Here is a 13,439-nt window from a genome sequence, read left to right as displayed (position 1 = left end):
AGGTTAGAAGAAATGAATAAAACAACACTGATGAAAAACTATGAAATTAAACCCAGATTGTAAAGAAACATTGGATTTTTTTTAGGTTCCTGCTTCAACAAACAATGAACTTGCGGTTTGGGATTTTTTTGAGTCGTAAATGTTACCAGATGACTAATTTCTCTGTTTTTTTTATTCTAGGGTTGATGGACTGTCAGAAGATCATTATCCCTCTAGTAGTTTTTTTTTCCATGTTGTCTGTGGCGGCAGCTGTGACAGTCATCCTTATTGAACAATTGAAGTAATAGGAATATCAGTGAGGGCTGTCACCAGCACACATGGCAAAACCCAAAGGAATCCAATAGCAGTTTACAGTATCATCACAATATATGATTATTACAGGGACAACATAAATGTGCTATGTTATGCATGTCCAATCTTCTGCAAAAAATGTAACTTGCAAAGCTGCTATAAGTTCAAGAGTGCTGCATCATTTTTAAGACCTTCCTAAAGAGATTATGTGGAGGTGATGGGGGACAAATCCATTCATGTAAAGCCAGGGTTACGACCAAAGTGACTTTGCAACCACAGTAATTGTGCTTTTGAGATAAATGTCTTGTTTACATGTGTGTGCAGTAGAATTGTGTGTGGTCCAGTCTCGTCAAGTTTTGAATAAAGACAAAATGTCTGTGTAAAATTATGATTGCTGGTGCATTATTCTAATGAGAATATATAGATTATATGCCCTTTCTCCATAAAGAATAACGGTAAAAAGGCTGTACTTATACACCGATCAGTCACAACATTACAACCACCAAACAGGTGATGAGAGTTACATGATCTACTACAAAAGGTTAACCAGCACAACATTAAGCAAGTGGTTTTAATGTTGTATAGAACTTTTTTAGTCTTGGCAACCACTAGAAATACAAGTCAGCATTATCTCAGTCACACACTGCTGGCAGAAGCTATGCGAGGTGTCACCACCATTCATTCGTACTCACACTAACGTGAAAGAGCCACCGAGACTAATTTGGGGCTCAGTATCTTGTCCAAGGATACTTCGACATGAGCCCTATTCACACTGCCCTTTCAGTGCGGGAATCACATGCTGATTCTTCGCATTGGCTTCTATGTTAAAGTAAAAGAGGCGGAGAGTGGGGACAGTTTCTCAGGCTCGCCTTTTCTACGCTTTTATTTTGTTCGCACTGAACCAAGAGAATCGGCGGAATGATTCCTGCACTTAAAGGGCAGTGTGAATGGGGCTTCTGAGCCGCCATGATAGGCATTGTCATAGGCGAGCTGGCGTCCGGACTGAGGGGATGGCGAATGGAATCAAACAAAGTTAAAAAAACAAAAGGTGAGGTGACACTAACAGTAGGCTAAAACAAAACTGTAACTGTCAGTGCTCATATATGGCACCAGCAATGTTGTGCAAATCCTCTCCACAGTTCCACCTTCTTCTTGCTGTCTTATCTCTTGCTAAACCCTGACACAGTTAATGTGCCTCAGCTCTGCCCCTCCTCTTTAATGGCCAATATGAGGAAACATTGCTTGTAAAAACAAAAGTGAAAGTGCTTCAGTCACGGGGAAGAGCTACAAGTGTTTTTCTGGTCGAGCAGTACGGATATGGCAGAGGCTCCAACAAGTTATCAATCTACATCGTAAGTAGGCATGCAAGAATTATTTTAAATATCCCTGTGAAGCTGTGAACTGCTGACTCTCTACCATGCACTGGAGTGACATAGGTTATCATCCTTTAAGGTATTTTTCACTGTGTCTTGTGGGCTCGGTACAAGAGCAGCTGTGACACGTAGACACCTGCTACTTCCTGAGCTTTATTGCATTTAAAAAACTTATGTTGACTAAAGGTTCCTCTGTTTCTTTATCTTTCTCTCAGAGACATGGACACGGCAACTGGTGAGAAAACATAAATTGCCAACATATGTTGCTCTGTAATGACTGCAATATGAACTAAACTACATTCAGTCACTAGAACAGATAACACTTAAGCATAGAGAACATTTGGACAGCTTTCACAACAGCCTGAACAAAAGATCCAAACAGGCAGACACAGCAGAGGTCTTTGAGTCAAGTAAAAGCACTTCCTGCAAATGAGTAGCCATGACTGTCCTGTACACGCAGTAGCTTTTAAACAGGAAGTTACACACATATCAAATGTTGAACACCTCCGCTGACAGAAGCAAACAAAAACATGACAGTAATGTTAAGATGCTATAACACACAGTGATATCTAGTTAAGTTACACTTGTTTACAAAAGGTGTAATGTTTGGGGACGTTTAAAATACCTATTCTAATCTCTTCTGAATCTAGCACAATATCTCTCTTTTGAGCGACATTTTCCTGAATATGTGTTTGATGGTGTGACTGTACAAAAACTCTGTTACAGCTCAACAATGACTCAGACATTTCTCTTTCTGTCGTCAGTGTCTGGGAAAAGATTCTTTGTCAAAGAGGCAGGAAGAACTCATGGGACTCATCTAGACTATGTTAGGAGCCTCAACAGTATTGGCCACGCTGAGGTATTCTCTCCTGAAGAAAGTGACTACATTGTGGTTTTCTGTCCGATCGCTTCACGAGTGGGAACAGATGTCGGCGAGGCCCTGGAGAACATTCCAGGTACGACTTCACCAACAACTTCACATTGATTCACATGGAAATTTGACCAATCACATGCAGAGTTCTCTACTTTAGCACTACTCAAAAACGTGTCTTTACTTTTTTAGTGGCTTGCTCCATGGCCCCTGACATTCTTCATATTTAATGACATTAGTCTAAAAATCACTCTGGTGGAGCCATTTGTGAAAGTTTTGGCAGATGTTTTTTTTTTAATTTGTTTAGCCAGGATCATTTTTTAAAAGGTTTTCTCTCATCTGTGATGATTAGTGCAGAGTAAACTACATCTCTAGCCATGACATGAAGGAAATGTCGTATAGCTTGGTCACACAGAATTGTCCTTGTGTTTAGACCTGGAAGAAGACACGAGTTTGAGGATCATAAAAACAGCGTACTCCAAAAAAGATCCTGGCCAGAAAAGAAAAGAAAAAAAGGAGAAAAAGGAGATTTATCTGCCAAAACTTTTACAGCTAAAAAAACCAAAATGCAACAAAGAGAAAGAAAAAGAGAAATTCAACTTGCAAAACTGTCACAAATTAAAAATGATCCTGGCATAACCTTTTTTGTTTCACCTGCCATACTTTAATTGAATTGAACCTGTTTTCACATATGAACAAAACAGAAACTGAGGAAGTTTTTCTTGTCTCACTTGCCTTTTAGGGCGTCAACTGAGTATGACTTACAATGTGTGTTAGCGAGCTATGCCACATAACCATCACAGCCGTGTGTTTAGTCTTCATGGTTGTAATTAAAAATCAGGTGGAATTAAAATGTAATGCTTTTAGTCCCATAGAGACTAAAGCGTGCTGCACTTCATATTCTTAGGGCTGAAATAAACTGAATTAAATTGAATACAGATACCATTTTCCCCACTTGACTGACAGGGCTTTCATACAGTGGATTACACAGTGAAATTGAAAATAAGTTTCTGCTGTTGATTACTTAAAGCCAACTGTGCCATACCTGCCCAGAACAGAAAGGCAGTCTGTCTACCTCTCTGCTCCATATCTGCTGGATGTGTGAATGAGCAGTTGTTTGCCAACAAGTGATCCATAACAACTTTAAAACAGAGTTGTGCTGCCCTCACGTGGATAAAAAAAAAAAAAAAGAATTCACTGATTCACTGCTCACAATGATTCTCAACCCTGCTAAGCCCCTGTAATGTAATACCATAGAAAGGACCTTGTTTAATCACAGCGTATCAGCCTGATCCCTCCTTTTGAGTTTCATCATGTTTGTGACTCTTGTTCACAGGTGGAAAACCAACAATTCTGGTGGTGATGCATCACACCTTCAATCCTGACCATGTCGTCGCTGATAGCAGTAGACAGGTGACCAACCCCAACGTCCGCCTCACTGTGGACTGTCTGTTCTATGAGGGCAAACTTCTGAAGTGTAACCGCAATGATATTGCATGGTATGACATCCAGAAAGCTCTTGGAGTTCCCGTTTCCCAGGTACTGAAATGATTTACTGATCTAATGCTGCTGATATGCTGCTAATAATTTCAGTTGTCCACCTTTAAAATGATGCACATGGTGTAGTTTCATTAGTTACTAGTTATTACTCTTTCTCTGTTTCTCTCTCTTAGGTCTCTAAGCGGAATTGCTGCTATTGTGACTGCAACTGTGAGTGTAACTTTAAATTTCAGATCAGACTTGTGATCTATCTTAAAACTTAAATCACATGACCATATGCACGTTAAAGGAGTTATTGTACCTCATTGGTTGTGAAGGGATACCTCCTAGTGGGACTCAAATGTAACAGATAAGTACATTAGTGTTGATTGTACAAGGTAATGGCCTCAGAATAATGACACCATTAGCATCAACTTTGCAATTCTGACTGCACCTGAGTATAAAATCCTCTGAGATAATGAAAGCTCAAAGTTGACAGCAACTCAACTGACAAGGGTCAAAGGTTAACAATTCAATTGAGCCTGGAAATATAAGTGGTCATGTTAGCATATCAGAGTGTAGTCGGAATAATTCAGGCTTTTATATTAAAAGGAAATATGGTCTTATTACATAGTTGTGGCCATCATTTTTAATAGAAAAGTTAACAGCTGGAATCACCTGGCTGTCATGAACTTACAAAGGAATATATTCACCAGCAGAGATGATAACTAAAATGTCATTTCAAGAGACTAGCTCGGGTCAGTAAACTGACTTGCAAAATTGACCATCATCTCATCCCTCTTGTTCTCCCTTCTCACAGATGGGAAGTTGGCAGAAAGTTAAGTTGATGTAGGGTAGGTTCGGAAACATGGCAGTAGCCTGCTCCCAGATCTAAGTGATTAAAGATTGTAGTATTGATAAGTTCCAACGTCACCAGCTCTTTCATTGGTACTTTTTAATATTTCATGTAACTTATTATCACGTTGAAGCCACCTTTCTGCTGAGTTCTTCCATACATGCACATGCACACACGCACACGCACACACACACACACACACACACACACACACACACACACACACACACAAGACACAGACGCAATTATTTAGTAATAATTAGTTAAATAAAGGTTGGCAGGTCTGTATCTTGAGATGTTGCTGTTTAAACCAGGTAAAAATGAAAGTGACAGGAGTGATGGCCAGTGATTTAGGAAAATAAAACCCAGATTCTAAAGAAACCTTGAATATTCATTAACAATTGGTATTATTAACAATTTTACAGTTGTTTGACTTGGAAATAATACTAGCTGACTAATTAATGTTTTTCTTTATTCTAGGGTTCATGAAGAATCCATGGGTAGTTGTTGGTTTAACTGTGGGTGCAGCATTGTTAATTGCCATGATAGTCATTGTTTATGAAGTGACTAAAAAGTAAGAGCTGTGAAGGCCGTCACTACCACATGTGACAAAAGAAAGAAAAGACAAATATAAATGTGCTTTGTGAAACATGTGTAATCATCTGCAAAATACAACCATGGAAGGATTAATTATTGTTATAGTGTAGTTGTGAATGTTGATATTAATATTGTTTACTGAGCATATGATCAATATTATTTAATATGCGGGTAGATACAGGCCTTCAACAAGAGGCTGAAAGAAAGAAAGAAAGAAAGAAAGAAAGAAAGAAAGAAAGAAGAAAGGAAGGAAGGAAGAAAGAAAGAAAGAAAACACTTTAATGTGAGTGGGGGACAAAATCATCTAATAACAGTGTAAAGCCATGTGTATGTATTAAATGTATTTTATGTTTAAATTCAAGACAAAAAATCTCTGTAAAATATTGATTGCTGCTGATTTGCGCTCATTCACATCAAGATCGTGTTTATTTCCATCATGAAGAATAAATAAAAAATGACTGATCAAAGTGATTGTATCGTATTTGTGTCTCTCGTCTTTAAGTTTTCTGATAGATCAAAAAACAAACTTTGTCCATGTGGCAGGAAAAATGAATGGAGCTCAGAAAGACTTTGTTGAAAAGCTTAAATTCATTGACCATTTTGATGAATTCTCTCGCCTTGAACAAAGTGTGTACGTTGTGGTTTTCTGTCCGATCGCTTCACGAGTTGGAACTGACATCAGCGAGGCCCCGTAGAGCATTCCAGGTAGGAAGTTTCACACTACCTCACATGGAAATGTGACCATCACATGCAAAGTTCTTTTTTCAGTATGAAATACATTTTTTGTTTTATACTGGCTCTAACTAACTACTTATATACTTTTAGTATATTTATTATATATTTTCAGCAGTTCGCCCAGTGACCCTTACATTCTTTAAAATAAATACTGTTGGTTTAAAAATGTTTGTGAAAGGTTTGGCAAATAATGTCTCGTTTTTTTTTCTTCTGTTTTTTGCCGGATCATTTTTTTCATTTTTTTCTCTCATCCCTGATGATATGTGCTGCTTAAACTACATTTCTAGCCATGACAAGACAAAAATGTTGTATAGCTTGAAATTTACCCTGGAAGAAAAAACAAGTATGAGTATTACGAAAGCAAACACAAAAAATGCTCCTGGTCAAGAAAAAAGAAAAACCTGTCACCTGCCATAATTTAATTGAATTTTAATTCTCACTTGCCTTTAGGGCCATCAAATGAGTATGATTTACAGTGTGTGTATGTGTAACCACACCGGAAAACAGTCTCAAAGGGTTCACTTTAAATGGTAATGTAACAGTGAAGGACATTAATCTCAACACTGACCATCACAACCAGCTGTTACCACAAAGCATGTGGACGAGTATACACAGAAAACTGCTCTGTACAATATAATAGAAGTTACTGATGTTAGTAAATTGAGCGATAGTCATAATATAATACTTCAAATCAACAAAAATCTATCATTCATCTACAGCAGCTAAACTTTTACTCTAAAATACTCGACAAACTCGAGCAATAGTGTGTGTGATTCAGAGAGACAAAGCGAGAGAGAGGCAAGATGGCGGACAAAACAAAGAGAGTGAAAGAGAGAGAGACAGAGAGAGAGAGAGAGAGAGAGAGAGACAAGATGGCCTCCTTGATCTCATCGAAGATGAAGTCAGGCAGTGTCCAACATGGTGGACATGGCCACGTCACACCAAGGGCTGGTCAATGGAGGTGACGATGTGAGGCTTGAACAAACAATGACAGAACAGTGACTAGGTTAATGGCTGCAGCCCAGAGGTGCTCGGTCAGAAAAGCGCTGCAATATCAGCACAAAGCCACAGTGAACCAGTAACAGCTTGCCCAGATGCAATGCAGCTATCATGCCACACAGTGTGACAACTCCCGCCTACTACACCAAGTCCAGACCTCCCACACCTGCCCTCCCTTTGTACCCCAACATGATTAAAACTCAGATTGTATCAAACTTAACAGCTTTTAGTCCTTTAGAGAACATGGGGTTGTGCTGCACTTCATATTCTTGTTGGACAAAATAACCACTAGAAAAACACTTTTTAAAAAAGATCGTGGCTCAATTTAAATTGAATATAAATCACCATTCCCCCCACTTGACTGACAGGGCTTCCATACAGTTCACTGCAAACTGTAATTGAAAAAAAAAATTCTGAGCCCAGACGTTTCTGTTGGTATTTTTAAAATGTGGTTAGTTAGCTTCCTGCACAACGCACAGAAAGACAGATAGACAAACTGATACTGCTCCATATCTGCTGTACAGTATGTGTGAATAAACAGCTGCTTGTTGACAAGTGATCCTTGTCTGCTTCAAAACAGGGCTGTGCTGCCATCAAGTGGATGAAAAAAATAATTCACCTACTGATTTTTAACCCTGCTAAGCCCATGGAAACACACTTGTTTCATCACAGTGCACCAGACTGATCCCTCCTTTTGAGTTTTCATCACAAATTGCTGCTGATTTACGCTGATTAAGACATCAAGATGATGTTTTTCCTTCATAAAAAATAAAAATGGATGGATTGCAGTGATTATATCATATTGGTGGAGCTTGTCTGTACATTTTTCACATTGTTGAAAAAACTTCTATGCAATCCTTAGAAAAAAATGCTAATTCTGTTTCCATTGCAGCTCACCAGCGTTTTTTACATTCAAAAGTTAAACTTGAGGGTGCAGCACACCTCTGACCAATACTACCCCTGCTGGGACAACAGTGTTGGCATGGTGACGGTGCACTTTGGCAACGGAAATGTGAATCTAGTCCGGATGGAGGGGATGGTGAATCCCTCTCCAGAGTGACTTGAGTGAAGATTCAGCTGTGAGCAACACAACAAGGATGCACACAGCTAAAAGTGCTCGCTGTGTGACTCCGTCTGCTCCCAACAAGAGTGGAGTCTATAATCTATGAACAACACATTGTATGTTCATGTGTTGCACCAGCAGCATTGTACAAACATGCTGTGCAGGTACTCTTTGCTCCTGCTGTGTTCATCTGATCTCTTCACTCGTCCTGACACAGCTAATGTGTCTCAGCGCTGTTCTTCCTCTTTATTTGCTAACTTAAGAAAACATTGCTTGACAAAACAAAAATGAAAGTGCTTAAGTCACGGGGAAGAGCTGTTAGTATTTTTCTGGTGGAGCAATACGGACACGGCAGAGGTTCTACCAACAAGTTATGAATATATGTCGTAAGTAGGCATGAAAAAATGATTTCTAAATTATACCTCTGTATAACTGTGAACTGCTGACTCTCTACCATGCACTGGAGAGACATAGGTTATCATCCTTTAAGGTATTTTTCACACAGTGAAAAATACCTTAAAGCCATATTGCATTTTTAAGATTATGTTGACTAAAGGTTCCTCTCTGTTCCTTATCTTTTTCTCAGAAACATGGCGAAGGAAGAAAGTGAGTGAGCAGTGAGAAAACATCTAACTTGTTTTATAAATTGCATACACAGCAGAGGTCTTTGAGTCGGGTAAAAGCACTTCTGCGAAAGAGGTAGCCGTAGCTGTCAAATGTCAAATGTTGAACACCTCCGCTGACACAAACAGACAAAAACATATGACAGTAATGTTAAGATGCTATAATCATGTGAAAATTCAACACATAGTGATGACAAGATATGTTACACTTGTTTGCTAAAAGTATAATGTTAAAAATACCTATTCTAATCTCTTCTGAATCTAGCACAAGATCTCTCTTTTGGGTGACATTTTCCTGAATATGTGTTTTATGGTGTGACTGTACAAAAACACTGTTACAGCTCAACAATGACTCAAACATTTATTTTTCTGTCTTCAGTGTCTGGGAAAAGATTCTTTGTCCACTTGGCAGGAAGAACTCATGGGACTCATCTAGACTATGTTAGGAGACTCAACAGAATTGGCCCACACTGAGATCTTCTCCCCTGAAGAAAGTGACTACATTGTGGTTTTCTGTCCGATCGCTTCACGAGTGGGAACTGATGTCGGCGAGGCCCTGGAGAACATTCCAGGTACGACTTCACCAACAACTTCACATTGATTCACATGGAAATTTGACCAATCACATGCAAAGTTCTTTACTTTAGCACTACTTATAAACTAGTCTTTACTTTTTTAGCAGCTTGCGCCATGGCCCCTGGCAATCTTTAAAATGAAATAATGTCAGTCTAAAAATCCCCCTGGTGGAGCCATTTGTGAAAATTTTGGCAGGTTATTTTTTTCCTTATTTTGCCAAGATCAGTTTTTTTCAAGATTTTCTCTCATCTGTGACATTTAGAAATGTCGTATAGCTTGGTCACACAGAATTGACCTTGTATTTAGACCTGGAAGAAGACACGAGTTCGAGTATTATAAAAACAGTACACAGTTACACAGTGAAATTGAAAATTACTTTCTGTGAACAGTTGCTGCTGTTGATTACTTAAAACCAACTGTGCCATACCTGCCCAGAACAGAAAGGCAGCCAGTCTACCTCTCTGCTCCATATCTGCTGGATGTGTGAATGAACAGTTGTTTGCAAACAAGTGATCCATATCAACTTTAAGACAGAGTTGTGCTGCCCTCAAGTCGATGAAAAATAATTCACTGATTCACTGATCACAATGATTTTCAACCCTGCTAAGCCCCTGTAATGTAATACCATAGAAAGGAACTTGATTAATCACAGTGTATCAGCCTGATCCCTCCTTTTGAGTTTCATCATGTTTGTGTCTCTTGTTCACAGGCAGAAAACCAACAATTCTGGTGGTGATGCATCACACCTTCAATCCTGACCATGTCGTCGCTGATAGCAGAAGACAGGTGACCAACCCCAACGTCCGCCTCACTGTGGACTGTCTGTTCTATGAGGGCAAACTTCTGAAGTGTGACCTCAATGATATTGCATGGTATGAAATCCAGAAAGCCCTTGGAGTTCCCGTTTCCCAGGTAATGAATAGATTGAATGAATACCACCACTCAATCACTGTGGAGTTCTGCTGTTATAATATTAAGTGATAAGGGATGATTTCAGTTTGTCCACCTTCAAAATGATGCACATGGTGTAGTTCAATTATAAACTAGTTATTATTACTCTTTCTCTGTTTCTCTCTCTTAGGTCTCTGAGCAGAATTGCTGCTATTGTGACTGCAACTGTAAGTGTAACTTTAAATTTCAGATCAGACTTGTGATCTATCTTAAAACTTGAATCACATGACCATATGCACATTAAAGGAGTTATTGTTCCTTATTGGCTGTGAAGGGATACCTCCTAGTGGGACTCAAATGTAACAGATAAGTACGTTAGTGTTGATTGTACAAGGTAATGGCTTCAGAATAATGACACCATTAGCATCAACTGCAATTCTGACTGCACCTGAGTATAAAATCCTCTGAGATAATGAAAGCTCAAAGTTGACAGCAAGTCAACTAACAAGTGTCAAAGGTTTACAAGTCAATTAAGCCTGGAAACATATAAGTGGTCATGTTAGCATATCAGTGTAGTCTGAATAATTCAGACTTTTATATTAAAAGGAAACATGATCTTATTTCATAGTTGTGGCCATAATTTTTAATAGAAAAGTTAACAGTTGTCTTCAAAAGGTCCAGATACTTAGACAAGCATCACATCACATTTTGCACGGCAGGTTTAGATTTTCATATCAAAGATCTTGCACAATTCGTCACCCGTAAGTACGCAAACAGCTGGAATATGACCATAATTTGCAGCAGGACACAGGTCTAACAGAAAGAGGCAGCAGCAGTGTATCAGTGACCATGAAGCCTGCCGACAACCAAAAGAGGAAAAAGAGTAGGTTCTTCCAATTATAGTGCTGGAATCTCCTGACTGTCACAAACTCACAAAGGAATATATTCACCAGCAGAGGTGACAACTAAAATGTCATTTCAAGAGATTAGCTAGGGTCAGCACACTGCCTCAAAAAATTGAGCATCACCTCATCCCTCTTGTTCTCCCTTCTCATAGCTGGGAAGTTGGCAGGTAGTTAAAGTGAAACTCTCGCCAAAAAACAACCTAAGCTTTTTTTTGTGTGGATGTATATGAGTCAAACCTTCGTGTAAAAGCATAATTAAGACGAAAGAGGCACTTTTAAGATTTACCTTTTTTTCGTTTAGGCTCAAACTCATTTTCAATGGGAGTGTGGGGGCATTGGTACGCTAGCATCAAAATTGCTGTTTTTAAAACACTAAGAAGGCTACAAAATGAGCAGTCTTGAAGAAGAAAATGAAAATGCAATTTGGATGATTTATTACTCATTTTATTTATGAGTCAAAAAATGCAGCTATATTCTGAAAATGAAAAAGCATTTCTATTGATCCAATTATGGAACAGATTTGCTTCCATAGAAACATGGCAGTAACCTGCTCCCAGATCTAAGTGATTAAAGATTGTAGTATTGATAAGTTCCAACATCACCAGCTCTTTCATTGGTACTGTTTAATATTTCATGTAACTTATTATCACGTTGAAGCCACCTTTCTGCTGAGTTCTTCCACACACACACACGCACAGGAGTGATGGCCAGTAATTTCTGAAAATAAAACCCAGATTTTAAAGAAACCTTGAATATTCATTAACAATTGGTATTATTAATAATTTTACAGTTGTTTGACTTGAAAATAATACTAGCTGACTAATTTATGTTTTTCTTTATTCTAGGGATCCGGGAGAACCCATGGGTGGTTGTTGGTGTAATTTTGAGTGCATTAATGTTAATTGCCGTGATGAAAATTGTTTGTGAAGTGACAAAAAAATAAGATCTGTGAAGGCCGTCACTTACACATGTTAATAAAGAAAGAAAAGATAAATATAAATGTGATTTGTGAAACCTGTAATCATCTGCAATTATGATTGCTGATTTGCGCTCATTCACATCAAGATTATGTTTTGTTTTCATCCTGAAGAATAAATAAAAATGATGGATCAAAGTGACTGAACCATATTTGTGTCTCTTGTTTTTAAGTTTTTTGATAGATCAAAAAACAAAGTTTTTCCATGTAGAATGAAAAACGAATGGAGCTCATAAGGACATAAGGTTGAAAAGCTTAAAGTCATCGGCCATTTTGATGTATTCTGTCTTTGTGAACAAAGTGTGTACGTTGTGGTTTTCTGTCCTATCGTGTGACGAGTTAGAATGGACGCCAGCGAGGCCCTGTAGAGCATTCCAGGTAGGAAATGGCTTTGGCCAGTTTCACACGACTTCACACGGAAATGTGACCAATCACATGCAAAGTTCTTTTTTCAGTGTGAAATACATTTTTCATTTCATACTGGTTCTAACTAACTACTTATATACTTATCTTTTAATTTTCAGCAGTTCACCCAGTGACCCCTACATTCTTTAAAATAAATAATGTTAGTCTAGAAATCCCCCTGGTGGAGCCATTTACAAAAGTTTTGGCAGAAAATGTCTAGTTTCTTTACTTCTGTTTTTTGCCAGGATATTTTTTTTCAGGTTTTTCTCTCCTCAGTGATGATATGTGCAGCTTAAACTATATTTCTAGCCATGACAATACAGAGATGTTGTATAGCTTGGAATTTACCTTGCAAACACAAAAAATAATCCTGGTCAAGAAAAAATAAAAAAAATGCCACCTGCCATAATTTAATCTAATTAAACCTGTTTTCACATATGAGCAAAACAGAATTTATTTTCTCACTTGCCTTTAAGGCCATCAAATGATTTTGATTTACAGTGTGTGTATGTGTAACCACACCGGAAAACAGTCTCAAAAGAAAGGTTCACTTTAAATGTTAATGTAACAGTGAAGGAGATTAATCTGAACACCAACCATCACAACCAGCTGTTACCACAAAGCATGTGGACGAGTATACACAGAAAACTGCTCTGTACAATGTAATGGAAGTTACTGATGTTAGCAAATTGATCGATAATCATAATATAATACTTCAATCAACAAAAATCTGTCATTCATCTACAGCAGCTAAACTATGACTCTAAACTCAGGCAACAAACAACAAACAGACATGCAG

The 13,439-nt window shown here is 38.3% G+C and overlaps 1 protein-coding gene across 2 annotated transcripts; it reads left to right on the top strand.

Annotated features, from left to right (window-relative positions):
• Nucleotides 1-1,527: 1,527 nt before the first annotated feature.
• Nucleotides 1,528-5,938, top strand: LOC115573630 (uncharacterized). Of its 2 annotated transcripts, none has more exons than XM_030404492.1 (6): nucleotides 1,528-1,643; nucleotides 1,880-1,899; nucleotides 2,429-2,620; nucleotides 3,872-4,074; nucleotides 4,209-4,245; nucleotides 5,351-5,938. In XM_030404492.1, the coding sequence occupies exons 1-6, from the start codon at nucleotides 1,609-1,611 to the stop codon at nucleotides 5,446-5,448; spliced, it is 585 nt and encodes a 194-aa protein (XP_030260352.1). In that variant the 5' UTR covers nucleotides 1,528-1,608; the 3' UTR covers nucleotides 5,449-5,938. The 2 variants fall into 2 exon arrangements, with proteins under 2 accessions (XP_030260352.1, XP_030260355.1); XM_030404495.1 differs by having other exon boundaries at nucleotides 1,603-1,743.
• The last annotated feature ends 7,501 nt before the right edge of the window (nucleotides 5,939-13,439 follow it).

The sequence above is a fragment of the Sparus aurata genome, chromosome 22, assembly GCF_900880675.1.
Source record: "Sparus aurata chromosome 22, fSpaAur1.1, whole genome shotgun sequence".
NCBI classification, from domain to species: Eukaryota; Metazoa; Chordata; class Actinopteri; order Spariformes; family Sparidae; genus Sparus; species Sparus aurata.
This window is presented reverse-complemented; position numbering and strand designations above follow the sequence as displayed.